The sequence below is a fragment of the Hyla sarda genome, chromosome 9 (assembly GCF_029499605.1).
Source record: "Hyla sarda isolate aHylSar1 chromosome 9, aHylSar1.hap1, whole genome shotgun sequence".
In the NCBI taxonomy this organism is placed as follows: domain Eukaryota; kingdom Metazoa; phylum Chordata; class Amphibia; order Anura; family Hylidae; genus Hyla; species Hyla sarda.
In genome coordinates, this window is record NC_079197.1 from 20,897,426 (window position 1) to 20,910,471 (window position 13,046).

The 13,046-nt window shown below is 43.8% G+C and overlaps 1 protein-coding gene across 4 annotated transcripts in view; it reads right to left on the reverse strand.

Annotated features, from left to right (window-relative positions):
- FLNA (filamin A) overlaps positions 1-13,046 on the reverse strand; it is a 155,116-nt gene that overhangs the window by 33,800 nt on the left and 108,270 nt on the right. For all 4 annotated transcript variants that reach the window (XM_056538301.1, XM_056538302.1, XM_056538303.1 and 1 more), the window contains 10 exons: positions 11,261-11,509; positions 10,761-10,858; positions 10,250-10,397; positions 10,023-10,141; positions 9,684-9,761; positions 8,937-9,099; positions 7,739-7,939; positions 5,910-6,047; positions 1,243-1,369; positions 1,002-1,138 (listed from right to left, as the gene is read on the reverse strand). In XM_056538301.1, coding sequence (XP_056394276.1) covers positions 1,002-1,138; positions 1,243-1,369; positions 5,910-6,047; positions 7,739-7,939; positions 8,937-9,099; positions 9,684-9,761; positions 10,023-10,141; positions 10,250-10,397; positions 10,761-10,858; positions 11,261-11,509 — 1,458 coding nt within the window. The remainder of the gene's footprint in view (positions 1-1,001; positions 1,139-1,242; positions 1,370-5,909; positions 6,048-7,738; positions 7,940-8,936; positions 9,100-9,683; positions 9,762-10,022; positions 10,142-10,249; positions 10,398-10,760; positions 10,859-11,260; positions 11,510-13,046) is intronic.

Below are 13,046 nucleotides of genomic sequence, written 5' to 3' on the forward strand. Positions count from 1 at the left end.
CTGGAAAACATTTTATTTTAAAATCAACTGGTGCCAGAAAGTTAAACAGATTTGTAAATTACAACTATTAAAAAATCCCAATTCTTTCAGTACTTAGCTGCTGTATGCTCCACAGGAAGTGCTTTTCTTTTTGAATTTCCTTTCTGTCTGACCACAGTGCTCTCTGCTGACACCTCTGTCCATTTTAGGAATTGTCCGGAGTAGGAGCAAATCCCCATAGCAAACCTCTCTTGCTCTAGACAGTTTCTGATACGGACAGAGGTGTCAGCAGAGAGCACTATGGTCAGACAGAAAGGACACTCAAAAAGAAAAACTTCCTCTTTAGTATACATCTAAAAAGTAATGGAAGTTCTTTTCGAATATCCTTTCTGTCTGTCCACAGTGCTCTCTGCTGACGCCTCTGTCCATGTTAGAAACTGTCCAGAGCAAGAGAGGTTTGCTATGGGGATTTGCTCCCACTCTGGACAATTCCTAAAATGGACAGAAGTGTCAGCTGAGAGCACTGGTCAGACAGAAAGGAAATTCAAAAAGAAAAGCACTTCCTCTATAGTATACAGCATCTAAAAAGTAATGGAAGGATTGGGATTTTTTAATAGAAGTAATTTACAAATCTGTAACTTTCTGGCACCAGTTGATTTACAATAAAAATAGAAAAATGTTTTCCAGTGCAGTACCCACTTCAATATTGGGGGGGGGCAGGGTGCTGACACGCACCAACGAAGAGGCAAAAGCTCTCCGAGCACTGCCTCCCTTCATTTCTGATCGGCTTGGAGGATGGCCAAGAAAAAGGGACGCAGTGCTCTGTGTATGGCAGTGCTTCCCAAGCAGGATGTCTCCAGCTGTTGCAAAACTACAACTCCAAGCATGCCCAGACAGTCTTTGGCTGTCTGGGCATGCTGGGAGTTGTAGTTTTGCAACATCTGGAGGCACCCTGGTTGGGAAACGCCGATTTAGATTAAGACATTTTTCACAAATCAGGGCCAATATTTACATCAACCTACCTAGAGTGCCCACATCATCTCCAATTGCTTCAACCACAAAGTCAGCAGATTTTCCAACAACGCCTCCTTCCAAGCCTGGACCCCATGCTCTTACTTTCTGCTGCCCACATTCCGTGCCAACTTTAACCTCAAACGGACTAAAGAATAAATAAAATAAAAAAAGTAAAAGCTTAAAAATACAATAAAATGCAAATGTGTCAGAGTACATGCGCCTGCTGAGACCGGGGGATCTTTTGCTAACCTTCGTGGAATGTTCTGTCCTCCCCAAGTGATTGTTACTGTGTAGTTTCCAGGAGTAGTTGGATAGTATTCAAAATAATAGACGCCATCTCCCAAGTCCTTCTGTTTAACACGTTCCTCGGTCCCCTCTGTGGATTACAGATATTGCATTTGTAAAGCGATACAGAATATGCTGCAGCTGAATAGTCAGGTGAGGACAATAAAATAAAATAAATGAAGGCCTTGTGTCTGGATAGGACTGTAAAGCTTTTAGGACTTTCCTCACTGACCAGGATTTGCGCAATTTATTTGGTCCAGGCTATAACAATTATTCCCTGTCCATATGAGTGATTGCAATGGTGGTGGGAAGGGGTTCTCCCACAATCTTAGGGTACGTTCACACTACGGAATTCCACGGTGTGAACTTAGCATTAGTGTGAGTGGGTCTCCACGAGACACGTTCACACTGCGGAATTTCAGCATCGGATAATTCCGCCTATGAAATTGTTCCGCGCAGAGAAAGAACATGTTGATTCCTTGCGCCGATTCCGCCAGCACTGCATAGCAGTCAATGGTGACGGCTTAGTGCCCCGCGGCCCTAGCGCCGAAGTATTTTCAGCAGTGGCCGCCAGACGTAATCTCCGCTCTCTGAATTCAGCGAGTGGAGATTCCGCAGTGTGAACGCACCCTTACACGTACTGCAGTTAAAGACAACGTATCCTCTACCTGTAGGATAGGGGATAAGTGTCTGTTTGCGGGGGTCCGATCACTGGGATCCCCACAATCTCCTGCCCCCCCCCCCCAGCTATCTTTGTGCATGGAGCAATATCTGCTCTGTGCAAGGAAACTTTTGACCCCTGTTATCCATCACTGCTGTACCCCTTTAATGGGGCTCCCAGTCTCCTGTCAGAACAAGGCGGCAGGTTGAGTGCACACTCACTGTCTATTGGAGGAGATGACAGAAATGGCCAAGTGCTGTTCTCTGCTATCTCCGGCAGCTCCCATAGACAATAAAGAGAAGTGTAACCAGGGGTCAAGTCCTGGGGGGAAAAAAAATTGTGGGAACTCACCCATGATTTCCACTCAAGGGCTAGTCCTGCAGGACTCCTGCTAATGGGAACAGTGTTCCTGCTCTGCCAAAAGTGCAGGAACTCCATTCCTGTGCGGTCCTGCAGGACTTTAACCCTGAGTGTAACGCATGCGCCACCTATCACTCCAGTCTGACAGGACATTGGAGACCTTGGGGGAGAATCATCAAAACCTGTGCAGAGGAAACGTTGACCAGTTGCCCATAGCAACCAATCAGATCGCTTCTTTCATTTTCCTGAGGCGTTCTCAAAAATGAAACAATCTGGTTGCTATGGGCAACTGGTCAACTTTCCCTCTGCACAAGTTTTGATGAATCTCCCCCCCCCCCCCCCTTATTCTTTAGTTCACACGGTGAGTTTAGACGCTTAAGACAGGGGTGTCAGCTAAAATAGGTTGGAATACCACTCCAGTCTGGTCACCTAAAGGATATTCTTAAGGCCTCATGGACATGAACCACTTACACAATATGGCGCTACAAGGTGGCTCTTTTTCCGTAAATTCCGTAATGTGCACCTAGCCAGACATTCTGGGCAGAGATTCAGAGTGCCCAGCACCGACTGAATCAGCTGGTGTTAGGGGCATACAGACATTACTGTCCCCATAGACTGCAAAGTCTGCAGAGAGGATTACGCCTAAAGAATGAGCGAGCTTGTTCTTCTGTAGGTGGACTATCTGCCGCTATAATTCCGTCGTGTGCAGCAGAATCACATGGTCAGCAATTGGATTCTGCTGCACAGGAATTTCTGACTGAAATTCCCAAGCAGAATTCCAGACGGAAAGTCCGTAGTGTGTAACTAGCCTTTGGGGGTTTGTCTATGGCAGTGTCTATATAGCTTTCTGCACAATGGGCCCAAAATTTTCAAATGCACTTCAGCTTACTAGCAGTGTGTTCAGACTTTATTTGGATGACTATCATGGCAAAGTCTTTGCAGAAGGCAACACAAGTCAATAAAAAGTAGGCACAGGCGTCAGCACCCTGCGAGAAATTACAGGGTTTGGTTTACAAGGCTTAATTTTGAACCTGTTTCTATGATGAAATATAATTAAATTTATATTTTTATTATCTATATATATTTAATATTTTATATCTATATATTTATTTAATATATATCTATACAGTTTATATATACCGTATTTATCGGAGTATACCACGCACCCTCATTTTACTAAGGATATGTGGGTAAAAAAAAAAAATTCCACAAATATTCTTGATAAAATGAGGGTGCGTGTGTGTGCGCATGCGTATACCCCGACACACCCCCAGGAAAGGCAGGGGGAGAGGGGCCGTCGCTGCCCGCTTCTCTCCCCCTGCCTTTCCTGGGGTCTAGAGCCCTGCTGCCGCCGCTTCTCTCCCGCTGACTGTCTGCGCCGCTGCCCGTTCTCTCCCCCTGACTATCAGTGCCGGCAGCAGCGCCGATAGCCAGGGGGAGAGAAGGGGCAGCGGCACCCATTGACGGCGCCGCTCCCCCGTTGCCTCCCCCATCCCCGGTTGTGTAATTACCTGTTGCCGGGGTCGGGTCCGCGCTGCTTCAGGCCTCCGGTGTGCGTCCCATGCGTTGTTGCTATGCACTGCGTGGCGCAATGACAAGTGACATCATTGCATCTGGCAGCGCATAGCAACGACGCATGGGATGCACACCGGAGGCCTGAAGCAGCGTGGACCCGACTCCGGCAACAGGTAATTACACAACCGGGGATGGGGGAGGCAACGGGGCAGCGGCGCCGGCAATGGGCGCCGCTGCCCCTTCTCTGCCCCTGGCTATCGGCGCCGCTTCTCTCCCTCTGGCTATCGACACCGATAGTCAAGGGGAGAGAACGGGCAGCGGCGCAGATAGCCAGCGGGAGAGAAGCAGCTGCAGCAGGGCTCTAGACCCCAGGACAGGCAGGGGAAGAGAAGCTGGCAGCAGTGACTGTCTCTGCACCTGCAAAGCCGCTGCAGTTCATTGATTTAAAGCGCCCGCTTTAAATCATTGAACTGCAGCGGCTTATCTGCATATAACAAGCAGGTAGACTTTAGGCTAAAAATGTTGGCGTAAAAAGTGTGTGTTATACAGTATATATATGTACGGTATATATGTCTATATAATTAATATATCTATTCAATATATATATTTACTATATCCATTTAATATATTAAAAAAAATAAAAAAAAAATATATATATATATATATATATATATATATATATATATATATATATATATATATATATATATATATATACATATATATACATATATATAAAATATAGAAATATATAAAAAAATTATATATAATATAATAAAGAAATGTCTTAAGCCCATCAGTAGATCCTTCTAGCCAGCCTGATCGTGTTTTCACAAACAGTATATCCCGCTGTTGCAAAACTACAACACCCAGCATGCCTGGACAGCCGCAGGCATGCTGGGAAGCTGTAGTTTTGCAACAGCTGGAGGCACACTGTTTGGAAAACACTGGCCTAATATTGTTTACAGCAGGATATATGTAATTGATAAGAAAAGAAACAATATAAGCGGGTGAGAGAAATTCTGCTGTAGGTGTATGATGCCGCAAGTTCTTTATGTTTAGGGGGTTCTCAGTTAAGGAAAACATGCAAAAAGGCTGTTTCTAATAGAAGTCCTCTTCCCATAAGAACTTTTCTTTCTGAAGCTGAGCATTGCATGGAGGCCAGAGGGGAATGGGAAGGGTTTCTCCCGGGGGAGCCATCAGGCAGCGGCCAACTAGAGGAACTTGGAATTTGCAGAGGGTCATGGCTAAACGCTGTAGGCTGGAAAGACAAAGGAATTCCTGACCGGACAACTAGGTCATGGAAGCTCCGAGTGACCTACAAGTACTGTGAAAGCTTAGGGTAAAGCGGCTGCATGGTAAGTCACTATCTAGCCAGGAGAGGGCATCCTGTAGATCTAAACCTCTCGTTCTTGTGGTCCCGAGATAGTTTTCAGAAAGTTAAACAAATCTGTAAATGAATTCTATTAAACATTTTTAATCCTTCCAATAATTATCAGCTGCTGAAGTTGAGTTGTTCTTTTCTGTCTGGCAACAGTGCTCTCTGCTGACATCTCTGCTTGTCTCGGGAACTGCACTGAGTAGAAGTAGAGGTTTGCTATCAGGATTTGCTTCTATTCTGGACAGTTCCCGAGACAGGTGTCATCAGAAAGCACTTAGACAGAAAAGAACAACTCAACTTCAGCAGCTCATAAGTGCTCTCTGATGACACCTGTCTCAGGAACTGTCCAGAGTAGAAGCAAATCCCCACAGCAAACCTCTTCTACTCTGTGCAGTTCCCCAGACCAGCAGAGATGTCAGCAGAGAGCACTGTTGGCAGACAGAAAAACAACAACTCTACTTCGGGAGCTGATAATTATTGGAAGGATTAAAAATGTTTAATAGAAGTAATTTGCTAATTTGTTTAACTTTCTGGAGCCAGATTTTCATATACACACATACATTATATATATATATATATATATATATATATATATACATACATACACACACACATACATATACACACACATATATATTTATTTTTCTGGAATAACCCTTTAAGAACTTCAATACCAGAGGAAACGGCGGGCATGTGTCCCAACATCTTACTCACTTGGTCCCTTGATCACAACTTTGAGTTCTCCGCTTCCGGCTCCTTTGGTGTAGACCTTGAAGTCTGCAGTCTCCTTTACACGCACGCCCTTTGGCTGCAAGCCGCGGCCCACAGCGCGACAGGCGGTAGGATTTGAGGCTGAAAACATCACAGCACAGATATTTTAGAAACAAATATAAACCTTAAGGAAAACACTGCTACATAGACACACAGACATACATGCTGCAATATACTTTAACAGGTTATAGTTTGTATGGAAAGTGGATATAAGAACTGATCACAACGGAAATAAATGTGTAAAAACAGATTAGGAACTTTCTGTACCACACGGCATGCAGATATACCGTAAAATCCTTCATGTCCCCCAAACTAGAAGAGGAGACTGTAGCAAGAGACAGGAGAGATCCAGCAGGCTGACCACCTTCCCTGGGTGAAGGCATGAGGGAAAGGAGGAAAGAGAATGCAAGAAGTTTCTACAGCAAAGAAAAACAGAGCAGACGGACAGAAATTATAGTAAAGTATTTAGGTTTAGAGTAACTGGGGTACCGATGCCACCCATAGTGGTGAGGAGAGGGCCTGCACCAGCTTAACATTCTGCAGGGGAATACAATGCAATCTAAAGCTTTAGAGATAATATTTGCTTATGTAAATATTTTGTTCTTAAAACGTAACAATGCAAAACAAATGTTTATTTAGACTTAAGAGTGATACAGATACCATAGACCAGTGCCAGGCAAACACTATGGTAATGCGGTGTAGCAGGATAAGAAGGGACTCAAATCTATAAAAAAAAAAATAATTTTACAGATTTTTTTTCCCTTCAGGCCAGTGTTTCCCAACCAGGGTGCCTCCAGTTGTTATAAAACTGCAACTCCTAACATGTCTGGAAAGCTGTTGGGAGTTGTCGCTTTGCAACAGCTGAAGGCACCCCTGGTTTGGAAACACTGCTCCAGGTGGTTAGAAAGTCTAAAACAGCCCACGGGGCTTTTCTTTGCTATTTACATATCTTCCATTAACGTTAATTTATGTTCCACAAACTGAAATAGCCGGTGGCCTCAATCTAGTAAGGTGCGAGTCTTAAGGTTGGGACCTGCATCTACGAGAAATTCATGGCAGGTCCTGTACACCTGCATTAAATGTTCCAGATGGCAATACCTTAAAGGGGTATTGCGGGCGAAAACATTTTATCCCCTATCCAAAGGATAGGGAATAAGATGTCTGAGACACCCCCCCCCCCACGATCTCACTGCTACACCCGCATACTATGCGGGTGCTGAATCTCCAGTTTCGAAAAACTCAGGTTCAGGTCCCGGAAACCCGGAGGTTTCCGAAACTGGAGATTCAGCACCCGCATAGTATGTGGGTGATGCAGTGAGATCGCGGGGTGGGGGGGCGGGTTGTCTCAGCAGCGGGCCCCCCGCGATCGGACATCTTATCCCCTATCCTTTGGATAGGGGATAAAATGTTTTTGCCTGGAATATCCCTTTAAGGGCCCATTTCACCTCACGAAATTTCCACCCGGAGACTCCATCTGTTGTGGGCACGGCAGAAAGTCTGCGCTAGGACCGCTTGGAAATGTGCAGTCTCCATAGACTGCTATGCATTTCCCAGTGGAATGAAAAAGTTTATTCTTTTAGGCAGAGTCTGGGATCCGGAATCCAGCTGTGGAAATTCTGTACTCTGAATAGGGCAGCAGAATCCTACTGAAAATAAGGGGAGGCTGCTGAAAAGATTTTCCACAGCAGAATTCTACTCAAAAAAAAATAACAGGTCCCCACTGAGCTTGTGTGTAGACATCAGTGGCAGTGGCTTCAGGAAGCCGTTCTCACCTTGACCAATAGTGACTGTGTAAGGACTCTTTGGAATCTGCACCCCAGCGAAGGTAATAAAAATTGTGTAGACGCCTTCTATGGTGGGTTTGTAGGTGCAACGGTAAGTGCTGCTACCCTTATCCTCCAGCTGCACATCTGCTGTATCCTTCCTTCCATTCGGGTCCTGTATCGTCACTTCTACCTCACCAAGACCGGCACCTAGAATAGAACAGACCACAGGTATTAGGGGGGGCTGCAAACCGTACTTTGGAATGTGGGGGTAACAAAAATATTTTATGTTTATCTACAGTATTGGGTCCCCAACTCTAGGAAATAGTAACAAACAACATTGAGTAAATGTTTTTAACTAGTATAGCTCATTCACTAGCCAAAAAAGTGTATAATCAATTGGTAGTGGCTATGATCATGTAGTTTTTTTTTTGTTGCTACAAAGTTAAACATGTTTTTAAAATTACTTCTATTTAAAAATCTTAACTCTTCCAGTACGTATCAGCTGCTGTATGCTCCACAGGAAGTTGTATTTCTTTTTGGAATTCTTATCAGTCTGAGCACAGTGCTCTCTGCTGACACCTCTGTCTATGTCAGGAACTGTCCAGAGCAGGAGAGATTTTCTATGGGGATGTACTTCTACTCTGGACAGTTCCTGACATGGACAGAGGTGTCAGCAGAGAGCCCTGTGCTCAGACTGAAAAGAATTCCCGAAAGAAATACAACTTCCTCTGGAGCATACAGCAGCTGATATGTACTGGAAGGATTAAGATTTTTTTTTTTAATAGAAGTAATTTACAAATCTGTTCAACTTTCTGGCACCAGTTGAACTTTTTTTTCCCACCGGAGTACCCCTTTAATATGGCATCCAAATACAGAAATGCAGTAGTGCTTCCTAAATAAGCAACAGACTGTATCAGCGTTAGCACCTTTTCACCATAACCTGCATGTAAGTACACTAGATGGTACAGAATGTCCACTACATGCCGAGGGCTCAAAGGGGACAGCTGGTTTACATAAGATTCCCTAGATTAGGAGGCCTAATAAATTGGCTGCTTTAGACTACAGGATTTACAGCTTTCAACAGTGCCATATGTATCAAGTCACGGAGTAGACTACAGCTGCTTCAATGGACACACAAGCAGCGGGGAAGTAAAAAACCTAACTATGGTGCCAACCTCTTCACCAACTGGGCATTTCTCTTTACCTGCAGTGAAGATCTCGAAGTAGGTGGTCTTGTTGGCAATGTTTCCGGCGGGCTCCAGACCGGGTCCCTGTGCAGTGACTTTACTAGCATCCCCCTGAGACTTGTCCACATTCACCTCGAATGGGCTCTTTGCAATATGCTGTCCAGCAAAAAGGACAGTAACCTGGAATACAATGAGGACATTTAACGGGTTATCCAGGAAAAAACTTTTTTTTATATATCAACTGGCTCCAGAAAGTTAAACAGATTTGTAAAAATCTTAATCCTTTCAGTACTTGAGCTTCTGAAGTTGAGTTGTTCTGTTCTGTCTAAGTGCTCTCTGATGACACGTGTCTCGGGATCCGCCCAGTTTAGAAGAGGTTTGCTATGGGGATTTGCTTCTAAACTGGGCAGTTCCCGAGACACGTGTCATCAGAGAGCACTTAGACAGAAAAGAACAACCTTAACGTCAGAAGCTCATAAGTACTGAAAGGATTAAGATTATTTAATAGAAGTAATTTACAAATCTGTTTAACTTTCTGGAGCCAGTTGATATATATAAAAAAGTATTTTCCTGGATAACCCCTTTAAATCATTCACTGTTGTAAAAGATGGGGGGGGGGGGGGGGGTTGTACAGCTTAGTCCACTGTTTCAAAACTACAACTCCCACCATGCCCGGACAGTCAAAGGCTGTCCGGGCATGGTGGGAATTGTAGTTTTGCAACAGCTGGAGGCACCCTGGTTGGGAGACACGGGGTTAGTCTTACCTTGTGTAAACCGGTCACTTTAGGAATATAGTACACTGAGAAGGTTCTGTTCTTGTCATTGTTGGCAGTCACTTTAGCCTTGGAGACAATAAATTAACCATGAGCATGACTGTATGGGAACATTGTACGAATGTCAATGACCTGTATTGTACGTGCAGCTATTACAGCACTATTTATACTCAAAATTGTATAGAGCGGCAGAATTTGTTGATACTATATAAATATTATAAAATAAATAAATAAATTTATTTATTTTATAAATATTAAACAATTATAAAATAAATAAATTATAATCTGATTCAGTGACCTGAATTTTTACATGAAGTCTTAGGATCTCACCTCTTCCCTGTGTCCTGCAGGATCCTCCACGTACACTATGACCTCTCCGAGCCCAGCGCTGATGGTCTCTACAGTGAACTCTGCACGCTTTTTCACCATGTTACCAGTTGGCTCAATACCTGCAGAAAGTTACACATTTTTCAATACCAGGGGAGTGCTATGTTAATATAGAATTTTAATAAATATATGTCAATTAAAAAATAAATAAATAAAAAGCTAAAACGCACCTGGCCCGTAGGCTCTGGCCTTCTTGGGGTTGAGCTTGGGCCTGAGGGGAGCACCAGGCTTCAGTTTGGCTTTTGGGAACTGAGACAAGTAGGTCATGACTGAGTGCTCGTCTACATTTGGGTCTACAATTTCTTCAGGAGTGATCACCTGTGAACGATAAGCCATTTGTAAGTCAGAGGACAATGAAAATAAGATAAACAGGTCTAAAAATGTTCAGTAGAAGAGAATAATAAGTTCCACTGGTAGGCAAGCTCTATGCATACACCATGACGGAACCAACTTTAAGAGTCAATGGGAACCATCATGTACCACTGGCGCCAGTCATAAGACTGATCAAACACTTTCTGCTCATGTGACAGAACAGTAAAATAGAAATTATACAGATACAAACTCTACCCTATTCAATATAGGATTCCAGTGAGCAATAAAAATAAGATTATGGGATCAACACGGCAACTTTCCAAATAGGCAAGGACAGCCATGAATGAGTACTTGGAATGGGCCATTTACCTGAGGAATACCCAACCAGTCATCGGCTTGTTGCATGGCTTCTCGTGCATTGTCCACAGGTTTGCTGGTGTCCCAAGAGTCCCAGTCAGGGCACAGACCTGGAAGAAAAATAAAATCCAGTTATAAGGAATCAGTCTTGCTGCTGTTACCACAATGACGGGGGATACAGAGGTAGCATAACGTGTGGTGCTATGTTTCCACAACTCTAAAACTTTACTGGACCACCTCCAACGGGAGGGTGTCCTTGATCTATAGCAGCGTATCTCAACCAGGGAAGCCTCCAGTTCTTGCAAAATGACAACACCCAGCATGTCCCGACAGTCTGTTGTCATGGCATGCTGGGCATTGTAGTTTTGCAACAGCTGGGGGCACCCTGGTTGGGGGGGGGGGGGGGGGAGGCTGCTCTAGAGGGGCCTGCATTAAGATGGGAATAACCCTTGATGTTTCCCATCGGCACCCCCCAGATCTAGGAGCTGTTCTGAACAATCCATGGCACCTACCAGGAGCGCAGCTATCCACCAGGGCACCCAGAGCTTTTCCACTTTGCCAGTCCCTGCTGAAGTTGGTGACCGGCAGCTGGGGCAGTTTGTTCTGGATCCATCCCAAGAGCCTCTGTTTCGGTGTCTGTTTCTTGACCTCTTCATCCTCCTCTTCATCCCACATTGGCATGGAGATGGAATAATGCAGAATAAGGGTCCAGATAAGACCCAAGATGAGTTTGAGGTTTCCATCAACAATGGCTTTACTGTCTGTATGGGGATAAAAGAAGCAGACGTTTGTTTAAAGTATTTTTGTTTATACTTCAATATCGCACTTATAATGTTATCTTTTAATAAAGTAAATTTTTTTGAAGTTATTCCTCTAGTCACAACACAGGGTTGAGCCGAGCCAGTATCCAGGACATTGTCAGGCTGCCATCCACTACTAGAAATATTTGCAGTTTCAGCCCGTGAACCGCAAAATCTCTCCTCAAGGCTGTATGTGAAGCTCAGACAGTGTTTAGTCTCCTACGACAAGATTTCCTTAAATAAAGCGATAAATAATGTCCAAGACCATGGATAACACAATATTCAGGCTCTAAACTATACATGACCCTGGACATAGGCTGATCTTTTAACTACTTGTATACCAGTCGTGTCCAACACCTTTTATCAGTTCAATAACAGTCAGGAAAGTCAACCAGCGAAAGACTATACCCAATAAACTGCGCCCAACTGTACATAAACCATATAGTACATAGTCGTCAAAGGCAATTACATGAGATCTTAGTGTTGTACTAGCGGAAACCATGCAAGCAAGGAAAATGATTAAAGTTGCTCTCAACATGCAAGAACAAGGTCTAAAACCTACAATTGTGATTACATGAAGGATAGACCTACAGGAGCCTATCTTGTACCAATTTGTAGGTTTTAGGTTCCTTCAAATGAATAAAGTCTTGCAGAAGCACAGGAGGTAAGACTTTTGATGAATTGTTCTATTTTCAGATGGGCATAGGCTTAGTAGGTGTGGCTTAATTTGATCCTACTGAAGACTGGGAAAAGGGGGGAGGCTCCTGCTGCAGCCGGACAAGAGTGTAAAAGTGGGACTTTGCTGATCATGTAGGACATGCATATCTGTATATTTAGCAGTTTTGTAATAACAAAGTTACTCAGGCTATCAGCTTGTGGTCACAGGTTCAGCTCCTAATTGGCATCTGTACCAAGTTGCCAAAACTTACTGGTTTCAGCAGGACTTAGACAGGTTTATGAGTCTCCTGACAAAGATGAAACCAAACATGCCTAACCCTTCCTGAAGTGTGACAGCAGCTTAAAGGGTACCTCTCATCAAATAAACTTTTGATATATTTTAGATTAATGAATGTTGAATAACTTTCCAATAGCATGTTAATGAAAAATATGCTTCTTTCTATTGTATTTTTCCCCGATCAGTCCTGTCAGCAAGCATTTCTGTCTCATGCTGGAGTCCTAAACACTCAGAGCTGCCAGCCTGCTTTGTTCACAGCCAAACAGGCTGTGAACAAAGCAGGCTGGCAGCTTTGAGTGTTCTCCTTTGTGAACAAAGCAGACTGGCAGCTCGTAGTGTTTAGGACTCCAGCATGAGTCTGAAATGCTTGCTGCCAGGACTGGTAGGGAGACCCCTAGTGTTCATTTCTTCAAAGTGGAAAATTAAATAGAAAGAAGCATATTTTTTAAGAACATGCAATTGTAAAGTTATTCTGCATACATTAATCTATAATATATCAAAAGTTTTTTTGATGAGAGGTACCCTTTAACCCCTTATACTCCA